General features: G+C 38.2%; 1 protein-coding gene across 2 annotated transcripts in view; it reads right to left on the bottom strand.

The window, feature by feature from the left end:
- The window catches only part of ITFG1 (integrin alpha FG-GAP repeat containing 1), a 296,211-nt gene that overhangs the window by 260,415 nt on the left and 16,843 nt on the right, over positions 1-18,953 (bottom strand). For both annotated transcript variants that reach the window (XM_027513694.1, XM_027513693.1), the window contains exon 6: positions 5,015-5,109. In XM_027513694.1, coding sequence (XP_027369495.1) covers positions 5,015-5,109 — 95 coding nt within the window. The remainder of the gene's footprint in view (positions 1-5,014; positions 5,110-18,953) is intronic.

Raw genomic sequence — 18,953 nt, 5'->3', positions numbered from 1 at the left:
ACTAAAATTTTCTTAACTTTGCAAACTATATCTTAATAATGAAAACACTCTAATAAAGTTTATAGTCATCCATGATAAGAAGTTTCAGTTATAAAATATTATTAGCTTATTTGCTTTTCAAATTAATTTTAGGAGATTAATGATGAAATACTTTTGAAGGAAGGAAATTTTATTACTTTTAGGAACCACCGGGCATGCCTCACTCATTTGCAATTAGTATACTATATAAAAATAAAATTGTAAAAGCAGATTAGAACTGTTTGAAAACTGGCTAAAAAAAATTGGAAGAACAAGAAATAAGAGAAAAAGAAACAAAAGGTGCCCAAGTTAGAAAGAGAAAAGCAAAATTATCTCTCTTCATAGATGATATGAACTTATATGCAGAAAACCCGAAAAATTCTACAAAAAAAACCCAACAAAACCCGTTCGGACTAATAAATGAATTCAGAGAAGTAGCAGGATACAAAATTAACATGCAAAAATCAGTTGCATTTCTATATACTTAAAACATAAAATCCAAAAAGGAAATTAAGAAAATATTTCATTTACAGAATTAACCAAGGAGGTGAAAGACTTGTAGAATAAAAACTACAAAACAATGTTAAATCATTAAGAAGACAAATAAATGAGAACACATTGCATTTTAATAAACTGAAAAACAATGTTGTTAAGATAGCAATATTACCCAAAGTGACATATAGATTCAGAATGATCCTTATCACAACTCCAATGGCACTTCTTATACATATGAAAAAAAAAAAAAAACCTGTCCAAAAATTCATGTAGAATCTCAGGGGACCACCTCAAAGAGTCAAAACAATGCGGAAAAAGAAGGAAGCTGGAAGACTCACATTTTCTGATTATTAAATATATTACAAGGCTTTGGTAAATAAAAGTGTGGTACTAGCATAAAGACAGGGGACCATACAGATCAGTGAAATAACACAGAACCCCAAAATAAACCCTTGAGTATATGGTAAAATGAATTTTGACAGGAGTAGTTAAGACTATTCAATGTGGAAATGACAAGTCTTTTAAATAAATGTTACAAGGAAAACTCCACTGAGTTTTGCCAAGAGAACGCACTGGTCATAGCAAACGCCCTCTTCCAACAACAAAATAGAAGTCTCTACACATGGACATCACCAGATGGTCAACACTGAAATCAGATTGATTATATTCTTTGCAGCCAAAGATGGAGAAGCTCTATACAGTCAGCAAAAACAAGACCGGGAGCTGACTGTGGCTCAGATCATGAACTCCTTATAGCCAAATTCAGACTTAAATTGAAGAAAGTAGGGAAAACCACTAGACCATTCAGGTATGACCTAAATCAAATCCTTTATGATTAAATAGTGGAAGTGAGAAACAGATTTAAGGGACTAAATCTGATAGACAGAGTACCTGATGAACTATGGGCAGAGGTTTGTGACATTGTACAGGAGATAGGGATTCAAGACCATCCCCATGAAAAAGAAACGCAAAAAAGAAAAATGGCTGTCTGGGAAGGCCTTAAAATAGCTGTGAAAAGAAGAGAAGCAAAAAGCAAAGGAGAAAAGGAAAGATATAATCATCTGAATGAAGAGTTCCAAAGAATAGCAAGGAGAGATAAGAAAGCCTCCTCAGCAATCAATGCAAAGAAATAGAGGAAAACAACAGAATGGGAAAGACTAGAGATCTCTTCAAGAAAATCAGAGATACCAAGGGAACATTTCAAGCAAAGATGTGCACAATAAAGGACAGAAATGGTATGGACCTAATGGAAGCAGAAGAGATTAAGAAGATGTGGCAAGAATACACAGAAGAACTGTACGAAACAGATCTTCATGACCCACATAATCACAATGGTGTGATCACTCACCTAGAGCCAGACATCCTGGAATGTGAGGTCAAGTGGGCCTCGGAAACCATCACTATGAACAAAGCTAGTGGAGGTGATGGAATTCCAGTGGAGCTATTTCAAATCCTGAAAGATGATGCAGTGAAAGTGCCGCACTCAATATGCCAGCAAATTTGGAAAACTCAGCAGTGGCCACAGGACTGGAAAAGGTCAGTTTTCATTCCAATCCCAAAGAAAGGCAATGCCAAAGAATGCTCAAACTACCGCACAATTGCACTCATCTCACATGCTAGTAAAATAATGCTCAAAATTCTCCAAGCCAGGCTTCAGCAACATCTGAACTGTGAACTTCCAGATGTTCAAGCTGGTTTTAGAAAAGGCGGAGGAACCAGAGATCAAATTGCCAACATCCGCTGGATCGTCGAAAAAGCAAGAGAGTTCCAGAAAAACATCTATTTCTGCTTTATTGACTATGCAAAGCCTTTGAGTGTGTGAATCACAATAAACTGTGGAAAATTCTCAAAGAGATGGGAATACCAGACCACCTGACCTGCCTCTTGAAAAACTTGTATGCAGGTCAGGAAGTAACAGTTAGAACTGGACATGGAACAACAGACTGGTTCCAAATAGGAAAAGGAGTACATCAAGGCTGTATATTGTCACCCTGCTTATTTAACTTATATGCAGAGTACATCATGAGAACTGCTGGGCTGGATGAAGCACAAGCTGGAGTCAAGATTGCTGGGAGAAATATCAATAACCTCAGATATGCAGATGACACCACCCTTATGGCACAAAGTGAAGAGGAACTAAAAAGTCTTTTGGTGAAAGTGAAAGAGGAGAGTGAAAAAGTTGGCTTAAAGCTCAACATTCAGAAAACGAAGATCATGGCATCTTGTCCCATTACTTCATAGCAAATAGATGGGGAAACAGTGGAAACAGTGTCAGAGTTTATTTTTCAGGGCCTAGAATCACTGCAGATGGTGACTGCAGCCATGAAATTAAAAGACGCTTACTCCTTGGAAGGAAAGTTATGACCAACCTAGATGGCATATTGAAAAGCAAAGAGATTATTTTACCAACAAAGGTCCATGTAGTCAAGTCTATGGTTTTTCCAGTGGTCACGTATGGATGTGAGAGTTGGACTGTGAAGAAAACTGAGTGCCAAAAAATAGATGCTTTTGAACTGTGGTGTTGGAGAAGACTCCTGAGAGTCCCTTGGACTGCAAGGAGATCCAACCAGTCCATTCTAAAGGAGATCAATCCTGGGTGTTCTTTGGAAGGACTGATGCTAAAGCTGAAACTCCAATACTTTGGCCACCTGATGCGAAGAGTTGACTCACTGGAAAAGACCCTGATGCTGGGAGGGACTGGGGGCAGGAGGGAAGGGGACCACAGAGGATAAGATGGCTGGATGGCATCACTGACTCGATGGACATGAGTTGAGTGAACTCTGGGAGTTGGTGATGGACAGGGAGGCCTGGTGTGTTGCGGTTCACGGGGTCGCAAAGAGTCGGACACGACTCAGGGACTGAACTGAACTGATGAAGAGTGCGTCATGTGAAATGTCGGGCTGGATGACTCACAAGCTGGAATCAAGATTGCCAGGAGAAATATCAACAACCTCAGATATGCAGATATCACTCTAACAGCAAAAATCCTAGAGGAACTAGAGTCTCTTGATGAGAGTGAAAAAGGAGAGCTAAACAGCTGGCTTAAAATTCAACATTCAAAAAACTAAGATCATCACATCCAGTCCCACAACTTCATGGCAAATAGAAGTGGAAAAAGTGGAAGCAGTAAAGGTTTTCTTTTCTTGGGCTCAAAATCAGGGCAGATGGTGAATGCAACCACAAAATTAAAAGACTCTTGCTCCTTGGAGAGAAAGATATGACAAATCTAGACAGCATATTAAAAAGCATAGACATCACTTTGCCGACAAACATCTGCATAGTCAAAGCTATGGTTTTCCCAGTAGTCCTGTACGGATGTGAGAGTTGGACCATAAAGAAGGCTGAATGCTAAAGAACTGATGCTGTTGAACTGTGGTTCTGGTGAAGACTGTTGAGAGACCCTTGGACTATAAGGAGATCAAATCAGTTAATCCTAAAGGAAATCAACCTTCAACATTCATTGGAAGGACTGATGCTAAAGCTAAAGCTCCAATACTTTGGCCACCTGATGCAAAGAGCTGATTCACTGGAAAAGACCCTGGTGCTGGAAAAGATTGAGGGCGGGAAGAGGAGGGGGTGATAGAGAATGAGATGGCTGAATGGCATCATCGACTCCATGGACATGAATCTGACCAAACCCTGGGAGACGACAGTGGAGTACAGAAGAGCCTGCCCTGCTGCAGTGTAAGGAGTCTCAAGGCATAGCGACTTAGAACTTAGTGACTGAACAACAAAAATTAAGAGAATTTTGTTCATTTTTTTTTTTAAGTTCGAAAATGATCTTGTGGTTGTTAAAAATTAACAACCTGTCTTAGTGGCTCAGACAGGAAAGGGTCTGTCTGCAATGCAGGAGATCCAGGTTTGATCCCTGTGTCAAGAAGATCCTCTGTAGAAGAGAATGGCTACCCACTCCAGTATTCTTGCCTGGAGAATTCCATGGACAGAGGAGCCTGGCGGCTACAGCCCACGTCGTTGCAAACAGATGGACATGACTACAGATCGAAATATTTATAAATGAAATGATAAAATGTTTGAAATGATAAATTTATTTAGGTGGGAGGGGATCATGGGTGATTATACAAATGAAACAGGATTAGCCATATGCTGATTATTGTTGAAGCTAGGTGATGATTAAATATGTGTATATCATACTATTCTGCCTACTTTTCTGTGTTCAACATTTTTTGTAATAAAAATTAAAATCAATCTTTGCAATTTTTAATACATAAGCTAAACATTTTTCTCATAATTAAATATACAGCATTTATTAGTCAATAATTCAAATTTTTATATGATTAACAAACAGCAAAAAAGAACTACAGGTATATTTTATTATATCCAGTACTTTTTACATTTTCCTGATATCACTGACTTCCTTGTACCCTTTTCACATTTTGTTTTCAATGTTCAATTCAACAGAAAATGTTTACTAGGAACACAGCAAATATCTCACCAGTTTTTGGCATCCAAAAAGACATTTTTACATTTATGTGCAACTCACCTGCTGTAAAATCTTCAGTCAGATCAATGAATGCATGAGAATGTGGAATTCGCATTTTGTTTCTAGTGGTCAATGCAGGATGCCATGATAAATTTCTAAAAAAAAAAAAAAAAAAATTTTTTTTTCCTTAGGGTAAACAGCAAATGAGTACTGCTTTAAAACAAAAATTTCTGCAAGCGAGATATTTTAAAAATTTATTTATTCTTAGTTTTTTTATATACTCTAAACTTTACTCCTTTGAAGTGCACAATTTAGTGGTTTTAGAGTATGTTCACCATGTGTAGTATGTGCAGCCATCACCACAATCTAATTTCAAAACATTTTTTTGTTACTGTGTGTAAATGTTGATCGGCATCTGACTTGTTTCCTCTCTGGGCTAGTAAAAGTAAATGCTGTTACGAATATTCATGTACAAGTTTTTCTGTGGACATACACATATGTTTTTGATTTTTCTAAGTATACCTAAGAGTAGAATTCCTGAGTCACATGGCAACTCCATACTTTCTGAAGAACTGTCAAACCATTTTCCAAAGTGGCTTTATCATCCAGCATTCTCACTAGCCATGTATGGGTGCTGCAAGATCTCCATTCCACCGTAAACACTTATTACTATCCCTTCCTCTTATTATAGGTATCCTGAAAGATTCTTATGGTTTTGATTCCTATTTTCCTGATGTCTAGTGATGTTCACCATGTTTTCATGTGCTTAATGGCCATTTGTACATCTTTGAAGAAATGTCTAATCAAATTCTTTGCCTATTTTTGAGCATGTTTTCATGTGCTTACTGGACAGCTGTATCTCTCTGGAGAAATGTCTAATCAAATTCTGTGCCTATTTTTAAATTGAGTAATTTATTGCTTAGAGCTATAAGAATTCTTTATGTAGACTAGATCCTAGATCTTTATCTGGTGCATGATTTGCCAATATTTTCTCCCAATCTGTACACTGTCTTTTCAGTCTCTTGACAGTGTCCTATGCTGTATAAAATCTTTTTATTTTGATATATCCAATTCATCCAATTTAACTTGTGTAGCTTTTTTCTTTTACTACCAGGTATAAGAATCCATTTCCAAATGCTTTTTTCTGAGGGTTTTATAGTTTCAGCTCTTACATTTATTACTATCTTTAATTCTTTAAGTGTAAGAAAAGTAGCTTGATATTTTCATGAGTGATACTTTCCCAAGACTGTGGAGAATGATAATTATCTTTTAAAAATATTAATTCCAAAGTTTTGAGCCACACAAAAGAATGAGTTTAGATCTCCTACCTCATACCATATTCCAAAAATTAACTCAAATGAATCAAAATGCTAAAAGAAATAGGAACTCTTAAACATTGGTGGTGGAACTACAAAATGGGCTTTAGTTATGGAAAAAAGTTTGGCAGTTCTTCAAAAAGTCAGACAGTGAATTGCCATTTGACTCTGCATTTCTATATCTAGGTATATACCCGTAGGAATTGAAAAAGAGGTATTCAAACCAATACTGATACATGAATGATCTCAGTAGCACCGAATATCCACCAATGGATGAATGGATAAACAAACTGTCATAGCCATACAATGAAAATAATATCTAGTCATAAAAACAACCAGAGTGCTGATAAATGGTACAATATGGACGGACTTTTAAAACATGCTATGTGATAGAAACTAAACTCAAAAGGTCATATCTTTTATGATTTTGTTTATATGAAATACCTGTAATAAAAATTCTAGACACAGAAAGCAGATTAGTGGTTACTAAGTGCGGGCGTAAATGTGAAAGGCAGCGTGAGTGCTCAGTGGATACAGGGTTTTCTTTTGGAGAGATGAAAAGCCATTGAAACCAGGTGATGGTTGCACAACATTGTAAATGTTCTAAATATCACTAAACTGTACGCAATAATGGTTACCTTTAATAATGTGATGTGAATTTTACCTCACTAAAAAACCAACAGTGCAAAATTTACATATACCCTTCATTAAATTTCTCCAATCTTAACATCTAATATAACCTTAGTACATTTGTCAAAATCAGGAAGGTCACACTTGTAGACTATTGGGAACTATAGAAAGAAGAGCAAGTTTAAACAAAATCATGCCCCCATAATTCCCCATCAATGAAGAATATTCCAATGTCAAAGGCATTCCCATTGGTCAAGGCTCTAAATAAATCAGCTTCCTCCAAAAAGTCTTTACTCTTCTCTGTTTCATTATTATATGTTTCTCCACTAACAGTACTTTGGTTTGGATCAAAGTTATAGAGAAACTCTCTGAGAGTGTATCCAAGGTATCCTGATTTCATAGTTTGAATTGATGCCTAACCAGGACCTGGCTCCCAAATACTCATTGAACGGAACTGCAGTCTCAAGTAGCATGTCCTATTCTTCTCTACTTCTAGTGAGAATTTGCTATTTTTTCACAGTACTATGTTCCAGTCCAACATGGACTCCCAGACAAGCTGCCTCTGAAGAGCAATTAAAAGGTATTTAAGTCCACCTTAATTGTCAACCCAATATCCGATTAAGGAGACAGCAAACAATGTTCACCTGTGAATTTAGTTTGCCAAGTTTGGAAATGGAAATAATTGGACAATTTCTTATTTGCAGGTGGAATCAGAGGAAAAGAATAAGCATTCAACAGGAGAATATTTTCTCTATGCAAAGGGTCTGTGTTGTACAAACAGTAACTTCTTCCCAATAAACTTCTACATTCTTTTTAAGCACATACTCACGGTTTGTTCACTTCAGTCGCTCAGTCATGTCAGACTCTTTGCGACCCCATGAATCGCAGCACGCCAGGCATCCCCGTCCATCACTAACTCCCGGAGTTTACCCAAACTCATGTCCAGCGAGTCGGTGATGCCATTCAGCCACCTCATCGTCTTCTGTTCCCTTCTCCTCCTGCCCCCAATCCCTCCCAGCATCAGAATCTTTTCCAATGAGTCAACTCTTAGCATGAGGTGGCCTAAGTATTGGAGTTTCAGCTTTAGCATCAGTCCTTCCAATGAACATCCAGGACTGATCTCCTTTAGGATGGACTGGTTTGATCTCCTTGCAGTCCAAGGGACTCTCAAGAGTCTTCTCCAACACCACAGTTCAAAAGCATCAATTCTTTGCCATCAGCTTTCTTCATAGCACAATTCTCACATCCATACATGACCACAGGAAAAACCATAGCCTTGACTAGACGGACATTTGTTGGCAAAGTAATGTCTCTGCTTTTTAATATGCTGTCTAGGTTGGTCACAACCTTCCTTCTAAGGAGTAAACGTCTTTTAATTTTATGGCTGCAATCACCAACTGCAGTGATTTTGGAGCTCCAAAAAATAAAGTCTGACACTGTTTCCCCATCTATTTGCCATGAAGTGATGGGACCAGATGCCATGATCTTCGTTTTCTGAATGTTGAGCTTTAAGCCAACTTTTTCACTCTCCTCTTTCACTTTCACCACGGCTTTTTAGTTCCTCTTCACTTTCTGCCATAAGGGTGGTGTCATCTGCATATCTGAGGTTATTGCTATTTCTCCCGGCAATGTTGATTCCAGCTTGTGCTTCATCCAGCTCAGCATTTCTCATGATGTACTCTGCATATAAGTTAAATAAGCAGGGTGACAATATACAGCCTTGACATACTCCTTTTCTTTTCCTATTTGGAACCAGTCTGTTGTTCCATGTCCAGTTCTAACTGTTGCTTCCTGACCTGCATAGCGATTTCTCAAGAGGCAGGTCAAGTGGTCTGGTATTCCCATTTCTTTAAGAATCTTCCAGAGTTTCTTGTGGTCCACACAATCAAAGGCTTTGGCACAGTCAATAAAGCAGTACTAGATGTTTTTCTGGAACTCTCTTGCTTTTGATGATTCAACGGATGTTGGCAATTTGATGTCTGGCTCCTCTGCCTTCTAAATACAACTTGAATACCTGGAAGTTTACGATTCACATACTGCTGAAGCTTGGCTTGGAGAATTTTGAGCATTACTTTACTGGTGTGTGAGATGAGTGCAACTGTGTGGTAGTTTTAGCATTCTTTGGCATTGCCTTTGGGATTGGAATGAAAACTGACCTTTTCCAGTCCTGTGGCCACTGCTGAGTTTTTCAAATTTGCTGGCACATTGAGTGCAGCACTTTCACAGCATCATCTTTCAGGATTTGAAAAAGCTCAACTGAAATTTCATCACCTTCATTAGCTTTGTTCTTAGTGATGCTTCCAAAGGCCCACTTGACTTCACATTCTAGGGTGGCCGGCTCTAGGTGAGTGATCACACCATTGTGAATATCTGGGTCGTGAAGATCTCTTTTGTATAGTTCTTCTGTGTATTCTTGCCACTTCTTCTTAGTATCTTCTGATTCTGTTAGGTCCATACCATTTGTGTCCTTTATTGAGCCCATCTTTGCATGAAATGTTCCCTTGGTATCCCTAGTTTTATTGAAGAGATCTCTAGACTTTCCCATTCTACTGTTTTCCTCTATTTCTTTGCACTGATTGCTGAGGAAGGCTTTCTTATCTCTGCTTGCTATTCTATGGAACTCTGCATTCAAATGGGTATATCTTTCCTTTTCTCTTCTCTTTTATTCACAGCTATTTGTAAGGCTTCCTTAGACAACAATTTTGCCTTTTTGAATTTCTTTTCCTTGGGGATGGTCTTGATCCCTGTCTCCTGCACAATGTCACGAACCTCATTCCATAGTTCATCAGGCACTCTATCTATCTGATCTAGGCCCTTAAATCTATCTCTCACTCCTACTGTATAATCATAAGGGATTTGATTTAGGTCATACCTGAATGGTCTAGTGGTTTTCCCTACTTTCTTCAATTTAAGTCTGAATTTGGCAATAAGGAGTTCATGGTCTGAGCCACAGTCAGCTCCTGGTCTTGTTTTTGCTGACTGTATAGAGTTTCTCCATCTTTGGCTGCAAAGAATATAATCAATCTGATTTCAGTGTTGACCATCTGGTGATGTCCATGTGTAGAGACTTCTCTTGTGTTGCTGGAAGAGGGTGTTTGTTATGACCAGTGCATTTTCTTGGCAAAACTCTATTAGTCTTTGCCCTGCTTCATTCTGTATTCCAAGGCCAAATTTGGCTGTTACTCCAGGTGTTTCTTGACGTCCTACTTTTGCATTCCAGTCCCCTATAATGAAAAGGACATCTTTTTTGGGTGTTAGTTCTAAAAGGTCTTGTAGGTCTTCATAGAACCATTCAACTTCAGCTTCTTTAGCGTTACTGGTTGAGGCACAGACTTGGATTACTGTGATACTGAATGGTTTGCCTTGGAAACGAACAGAGATCATTCTGTTGTTTTTGAGACTGCATCCAAGTACTGCATTTCAGACTCTTCTGTTGGCTATTATGGCTACTGCATTTCTTCTAAGGGATTCTTGCCCACAGTAGTCGATATAATGGTTATTGAGTTAAATTCACCCATTCTAGTCCATCTTAGTGCGCTGATTCCTAAAATGTCAATGTTCACTCTTGCCATCTCCTGTTTGACCACTTCCAATTTGCCTTGATTCATTTCACTTTCATGCATTGGAGAAGGAAATGGCAACCCACTCCAGTGTTCTTGCCTGGAGAATCCCAGGGACAGGGGAGCCTGGTGGGCTGAGGTCTGGGGTCGCACAGAGTCGGACACGACTGAAGTGACTTAGCAGCAGCAGCAGCATGGATGTAACAACATTCCAGGTTCCTATGCAATATTGCTCTTTACAGCATAGGACTTTACTTCCATCACCGATCACATCCACAACTGGGTATTGTTTTTTCTTTGTCTCTGCATTCTTTCTAGAGTTATTTCTCCACTTATCTCCAGTAGCATACTGGGCACCTATCGACCTGGGGAGTTCATCTTTCAGTGTCATCTCTTTTTGTCTTTTTATACTGTTCTAATGACATTCAAAAATATCAGACTCAGGCTAGACAGTCTATGAAAAATTAAACATAAAGTCATTTCAGAAGAGTTTTCTCAGGTTCCCAACAAGCTTGTAAATATAGGCCAAAAGGAAATTAACAAAACACAACTTTTACACAGATGAGCTCTATGAGGCTAATCATGTGGCTGTTTTTAATTAAAACACAAACAGTTATTGATTTAATTTATCACAGAATTTTTCATAGGTTTGCTTTGAAATAAGTTATACCTAGAATTTTGGAAAACCTCAATTACTAATTTTTGACATTTTCTCCTAGGAGCTATTTAACAAAACATACATTTCAAATGAAGAATGTAGAGTAATGATACAGCAAACAGTATAAAATGGCAGACTATGGGCCAAATGCAGATTAAAGATATATTTTATTTGACCTACACATTATTTTAAAAAGTTTGAATTCAGAAGTATAACAAATTAAAAATCACATTTCAAATAAAAATTAAGGTTTCCAGCTTCTTTTGAAATTTAAAGTCTGGCAACCAACTGGTCCTTTTCAGACATAGCGAGTGCCTGGAGGCAGGTCAAGGTCCAGCCTTTCCAAACTGTTCACTCACTTTGCTTTCCTTCTGGGTCCCATCAGACATTTGAGTTTGCAACCCCTACTCAAACATCAACTGTAATATTGCTATCTTGAACATTTCAAATCAATATTAAAGTTCCTGACAGTATTTTAAATTTTATACTTTTTACATTAATATCTCTTAAAAGGCAGTTAGCAGGTCCTTATAGTTTATTTTATCTATAAGTGTCTATTTTACAAATAGTGTCTATTTACCATTCTGATGACTTATCAAACCTAAGTGTGGGGAGAGAGAAAGAGCTTCTGTTTCTTTTGTGGTACATTTTAAGATTACTGAAAACTGTATCTGCAGTTGTTTAACAGAATTAAATTTTTTAAAAATTTAAGTAGCTGAAAATAAAATTCATTTCTCCTCTTGCCTTTAATGCTGCTTTTTGTACACAACATAGTTTTTCACTAAGAGAGAGATACAAGGAAACTTCCCGGGTGGCTCGGTGGAAAAGAATCCACCTGCTAAAGCAGGAAACACAGGTTCAACACTTTGGGAAGATTCCACATGCTGCTTGGGCCTGTGTCTAGAGCCCAGGAACCACAACTACTGAGCCCACATGCCACAACTTTCAAAGCCCATGTGCCCTAGAGCCCAGGCTCCACAAAAAGCCAAGCTGCCACAATAAGCAGCCCATGTACTGCACCTAGAGAACAGCCCCTGCTGGCAGCAACTAGAAAAAACCTGCACAGCAACAGAAACCCAGCATAGTAAAAACAACAGCAACAACAACAAAAAAGCAGACACCATATTTTTAAAGCAACTATACCCAAATAAACTGTAATTTCCTCAACTCCATTTGAAGGGCAAGGTCACAGATGCAAACTGCTCTGATGACAAAAGAAAAAAACAGCAGAGATGAAAAAGTGGGCAGTTCTGAGGGCCAAGATTAATCTATCTGTTAAGATGTCTCAACCTGTGTAGAAAATTTCAGTTATTTGTCCCCCACCCTCCTCCCTGCCATCGCCACACAGGAAACATAATTATGTCAAAGTGTTAATTTCTGGGCATCATCACCCTCAATTTCAAAGAATAGCATTTGTCAAAAAATGAATTTAAATGTAATTAATGTCAACTGTAGCTTTTAGTTGCCTATAGTAACAACTCTTAGAAATGACTGCTAATCCACCCACTTTTCTTTTTTTTTTTTCCACCCACTTTTCAACGATCAGGTTATACTGAGTCGTTTTATGATACTCGGGTAAAAGCAGTTACTAGGAGATGGCTCTACTGTCAGTATGGGTCTAGTACACTTCTCTAAGCTGCCTAGTCCACCTGTTTTAAAACATTTTTGCTCAAACAGATTCTAAAAGAATTTGGAAAAACCTGATGGCTCAGCAGGTAAAGAGCTGCCTGCAATGCAAGAGACACAGGAGATGGAGCTTCGATCCCTCGATCGGGAAGGTCCCCTGGAGGAGGAAATGGCAAGCTGCTCCAGGATTCTTGCCTGGGAAATTTCATGGACAGAGGAGCCTGGCATTCTACCATCCAAAGGGTCGCAAAGACTCGTACAGGAACGACTGAGCAACTAAACACAGATATATCCCTTAATATATTTAAGCTCATTTCTAAGAAAGCAATGTAAATATTTTCATTGTCTTAAATATATTCCCAGGTCAAGAGACATAAGAGACGTGGGTTTGATCCCTGGTTCGGGAAGATTCCCTGGAGGAGGAATGGCACTCTATTCCAGTATTCTTGCTGAGAGAATCCCATGTTTAGAGAACCCTGGCAAACTATAATACAAGGGGTTGCAAAGAATCAGACAAGACTGAATATCTGAACCACAAATAGCTATAAAATATGTAAATACTTGAATCTGTTAGAATTATTGATATTTTTAAAATAAAATGATTATCAGTTCAGTTCAGTCGCTCAGTCGTATCCGACTCTTCGCAACCCCATGAATCGCAGCACGCTAGGCCTCCCTGTCCATCATGAAACTCCGGGAGTTGACTCAGACTCACGTCCATCGAGTCAGTGATGCCATCCAGCCATCTCATCCTTTGCCGTCCCCTTCTCCTCCTGCCCCCAATCCCTCCCAGCATCAAGAGTCTTTCCCAATGAGTCAACTCTTTGCATGAGGTGGCCAAAGTACTGGAGTTTCAGCTTCAGAATCATTCCCTCCAAAGAAATCCCAGGGCTGATCTCCTTCAGAATGGACTGGTTGGATCTCCTTGCAGTCCAAGGGACTCTCAAGAGTCTTCTCCAACACCACAGTTCAAAAGCATCAATTCTTTGCCATCAGCTTTCTTCACAGCACAACTCTCACATCCATACATGACTACAGGAAAAACCATAGCCTTGACTAGATGGACCTTTGTTGGCAAAGTAATGTCTCTGCTTTTCAATATGCTATTTAGGTTGGTCATAACTTTCCTTCCAAGGAGTAACGTCTTTTAATTTCATGCCTGCAGTCACCATCTGCAGTGATTTTGGAGCTCCAAAAAATAAAGTCTGACACTGTTTCCCCATCTATTTCCCATGAAGTGATGGGACCAGATGCCATGATCTTCGTTTTCTGAATGTTGAGCTTTAAGCCAACTTTTTCACTCTCCTCTTTCACTTTCATCAAGAGGCTTTTTAGTTCCTCTTCACTTTCTGCCATAAGGGTGGTGTCATCTGCATATCTGAGGTTATTGATATTTCTCCCGGCAATCTTGATTCCAGCTTGTGTTTCTTCCAGTCCAGCATTTCTCATGAGTTAAATAAGTAGGGTGATAATATACAGCCTTTACGTACTCCCTTTCCTATTTGGAACCAGTCTGTTGTTCCATGTCCAGTTCTAACTGTTGCTTCCTGACCTGCATACAGATTTCTCAAGAGGCAGGTCAAGTGGTCTGGTATTCCCATCTCTCTCAGAATTTTCCACAGTTTATTGTGATCCACACAGTCAAAGGCTTTGGCAGAGTCAATAAAGCAGAAACAGATGTTTTTCTGGAACTCTCTTGCTTTTTCCATGATCCAGCGGATGTTGGTAATTTGATTTCTGGTTCCTCTGCCTTTTCTAAAACCATATCTAATGGTACAAAACAGCCCCGAAATAAAACTACGTACTGACAGTCAATTAATCAAAGGCAAAAAAAAAAGTAAAAGTGTCTCAGTCGTGTCTGACTGCGATAGAAGTACTGAATAGACATTTTTCCAAAGAGAAAATGCAGATGGACAAAAGGCACATGAAAAGATGCTCAAAATTGCTAATTATCAGAGAAATGTAAATCAAAACTATAATGAGACATCACCTCACGCCTGTCAGAATAGTTATCATCAACAAGAAAACAAATAACAAATGTTGGTGAGGATGTGCAGAAAAGGGAAGCCTAGCACACTGTTGGTAGAAATGTAAATTGGTATAGCCACTGTGAAAAACAGTATGGAGGTTTCTCAAATATTAAAAACAGAGCTGGGCCTCCCTGGTGGCTCAGTGGTGAAAAACCTGCCTGCCAATGCAGAAGACATGGGTTTGATCCCTGATCTGCAAAGATTCCACGTGTCATGGAGCAGCTGGGCCCCTGTGCCCCAGCTACTGAGCCTGTGCTCTAGAGCCCAAGAGCCACAACTACTGAAGCCCGAGCACCTAGAGCCTGTGCTCCACAAGAGAGACTGCTGCAGGGAAGCCCACACACCACAACTAGAGAGCAGCCCCGTTCACTACACCTAGAGAAAAGCCCGCACAGCCAAAAATAAATAAACACGTACATAAAATTTATTAACTTGTGTATTATCATATATGAAATAGAGCGCCAGTCCAGATTTGATGCATGACACAGGGTGCTCAGGGCTGGTGCACTGGGATGACCCTGAGGGATGGGGATCAGGATGGGGAACACATGTAAACCCATGGCTGATTCATATCAATGTATGGCAAAAACCACTACAATATTGTAAAATAATTAGCCTTCAACTAAAATAAACAAATTAAATTTAAAAAATTATAAAGAAATAAAAATAGAGCTACCATATAATCCAGTAATTCCACCCCTAGATATATATATATTAAAAAAATAAAAACACTAATTCAAAAAGATACATGTTCATAACAGCATTACTTACAAAAGCCAAGACATGCAAGCAACCCAAGTGTCTAACAGATGAACAGATAAAGATATGATCTATGTTATGTGTGCTTGTGTGTGTGAGAGAGGTATACACACATAACCACATATACTCACAATGGAATACCTATTTATCTATAAAAGGCGAAACTTAAGAGAACATTATGCCCAGTAAAATGTGTTAGAAAAGATAAACAATGTTAAGATATCACTAGTATATGGCATCTAAAAAATACAAGAAACTAGTGAATACAATAAAAAACAAGGAGGTTGGCTCACAAATATAACAGAGAACAAACTAGTGGTTACCAGTTGGGAGCGGAAAGGAGGAGGGAAATACAGTGGCAGGGGAGTAAGAGATACAAACTATTAAGTATAAAGCGAAGATATATTATACAACACAGGGAACAGAGCCAATACTTTATAATAACAATAAACGGCATATAACACTTAAAATTGCGAATCACTATATTGTACATGTGTAACCTATACAATACTGTATAGCAATTAAACTTCAATAAAAAAATAAAAATGATTATCCTTAAAAATGTATTCAGTGGAATATGGAATATAGATACCATACTGACTGCTACCCACCATCATCCACACATACCCCATAAACCACATAAAAAAACTCCTCTTCCTTTTATCCCTGAGCTTGTACTTTAAATTTTCTTACAAAATTTTATGATAATGTAAAAATGTTTTTATATCTGGTGTTCTCAGTGATCACTCTATCATGTCTCTCCAAGAAATGTACGTCTTCAAATTGGTATTTAAATTGGCTTCATGTATCCAGGTGTTTAAAAAAAATTCTCCTTGAGGTTATTTTAAGTACTACTGTACAACTGATGAAAATGCACATGCTTTGATAGCTTCTTAAAGGTAAAACTTTACTGGAAATCCATTTTTTGAAGAGATGAATGGAGTTTTAAAATATTAGTTTCAGTTCACTTCAGTTGCTCAGTCCTGTCTGACTCTTTGTGACTCCATGAACCTCAGCATGCCAAGCCTCCCTGTCCATCACTAACTCCCGGAGTTCACCCAAACTTATGTGCATCAAGTCGGTGATGCCACGCAGCCATCTCATCCTCTGTCGTCCCCTTCTCCTCCTGCCCCCAATCCCTCCCAGCATCAGGGTCTTTTCCAATGAGTCAGATCTTCGCATCAGGTGGCCAAGGTGTCCTTTAGGATGGTCTCCTTTAGGATGGACCGGTTGGATCTCCTTGCAGTTCAAGGGACTCTCAAGAGTCTTCTCCAACACCACAGTTCAAAAGCATCAATTCTTTGGCTCTCAGCTTTCTTCACAGTCCAACTCTCACAGCCATACCTGACCATTAGAAAAACCATAGCCTTGACTAGATGGACCTTTGTTGGCAAAGTAATGTCTCTGCTTTTTAATATGCTGTCTAGGTTGGTCACAACTTTCCTTCCAAGGAGTAAGTGTCTTTAATTTCATGGCTGCAATCACCAACTGCAGTGATTTTGGAGCTCCAAAAAATAAAGTCTGACACTGTTTCCCCATCTATTTGCCATGAAGTGATGGGACCAGATGCCATGATCTTCGTTTTCTGAATGTTGAGCTTTAAGCCAACTTTTTCACTCTCCTCTTTCACTTTCACCAAAAGGCTTTTTAGTTCCTCTTCACTTTCTGCCATAAGGGTGGTGTCATCTGCATATCTGAGGTTATTGATATTTCTCCCAGCAATCTTGATTCCAGCTTGTGCTTCTTCCAGCCCGGCGTTTTCCATGATGTACTCTGCATGTAAATTAAATAAGCAGGGTGACAATATACAGCCTAGACATACTCGTTTTCCTATTTGGAACCAGTCTGTTGTTCCATGTCCAGTTCTAACTGTTGCTTCCTGACCTGCATATAGGTTTCTCAAGAGGCAGGTCAGGTGGTCTGGTACTCCCATCTCTTTCAGAATTTTACTTATCTTTAAATAGCATGACATTGCTAAAATGAGACAGTAGAAAGTCTATATTTTATAGACAGTATAAAGTCTATAAAGACTATAAAGTCTATATTCAGCATAAAGTCTATATTTTTTTCATCTTTATTGGATACAGATATTAAGAAATCTTGTTCATCTGTGTTCATTACAACCTCCCTGGAAATTTAATATTAAATTAAACTTAGTTTTTTTAGGTATGATAAATACATTGTGATTATGTATTTTTTTAAACACCTTTATTTTTTAGGGGTATATACATAAATATTTATAGATTAAAAAATGTCAGGGGAGGGAGTGAGAGAGGGGAATGAAGGAAAAGTTGTGACGGAAATAAGACTGGGCAAGAATTGCTGAGTTTAGTTGGTATATTACTTGCAAATTCACTGTCCATATGCTCCACCTTTCAATATGTTTAAATTTTTCCATAAGAAAAGTAAAAAAAAAATTAGAGCTGCTAATTTACCTTATTCAACTTATGGAAAATGCTTGCCGTAAGATACAACCAACAAATCCAGTCCTCACTGTCAAAACAACCTCCAAATGAAGGTTATTTTGTGTTAAGAGTTTGATCTCTTTTTTTCAATTAAAATAAATATGTTAACACGTGTTTCAAGGAATAATGTAAAAACTGCTGAGAAAAGTACACATATATTATAGGAAAGATTACTAAAAGCAGTCAAGATTAAAACAAGGTAATTTTGATAAAATTGATTTAACAACTTTCATAACAGGTTATAAGATAGTAAAGTAACATGTTTTTTATCTTTAATGAACTTAAAGCAATGCAATGTGAAGTACAGCTAAAATAATTTATAATATAGTAGTATGATAAAAATGTATTAGTTGATTAAATGTATGTGAATACTGAACTCTGGAATCTGGCTTTTTGGAGTAATTAAATAAAAGTAATCCGTCCTTTCTAAAGGAGATCAGTCCTGGGTGTTCTTTGGAAGGAATGATGCTAAAGCTGAAACTCCAGTACTTTGGCCACCTCATGCGAAGAGTTGACTCATTGGAAAAGACCCTGATGCTGGGAGGGATTGGGGGCAGGAGGGAAAGGGGACGACAGAGGATGAGATGGCTGGGTGGGATCACCGACTCAATGGACATGAGTTTGAGTGAACTCTGGGAGTTGGTGATGGACAGGGAGTCCTGGTGTGCTGCGATTCATGGGGTTACAAAGAGTCAGACACGACTGAGCAACTGAACTGAATCATAAAAATGAGAAATAATACCATTTATTTCTTATTTCTTTAGACATACCACATTTCCCCCATGAGTTTAATAAGGGAAAAAGGTATACACTACCAAAAATTATTTCACTCGTGGAACCAACATGTAAGCTTATTTTCTATCAATACGAGAAAGAAAAGAATAAACGTTTCATAAGACAAAATAAGATATCTGACTTTAAATGGAATTTTCTTGATATGATTTGATAAAATAGA

This window comes from Bos indicus x Bos taurus, chromosome 18 (genome assembly GCF_003369695.1).
Source record: "Bos indicus x Bos taurus breed Angus x Brahman F1 hybrid chromosome 18, Bos_hybrid_MaternalHap_v2.0, whole genome shotgun sequence".
In the NCBI taxonomy this organism is placed as follows: Eukaryota; Metazoa; Chordata; class Mammalia; order Artiodactyla; family Bovidae; genus Bos; species Bos indicus x Bos taurus.
The sequence above is the reverse complement of the archived record's forward strand: the minus strand, read 5'-3'. Positions and strand labels throughout refer to the sequence as shown.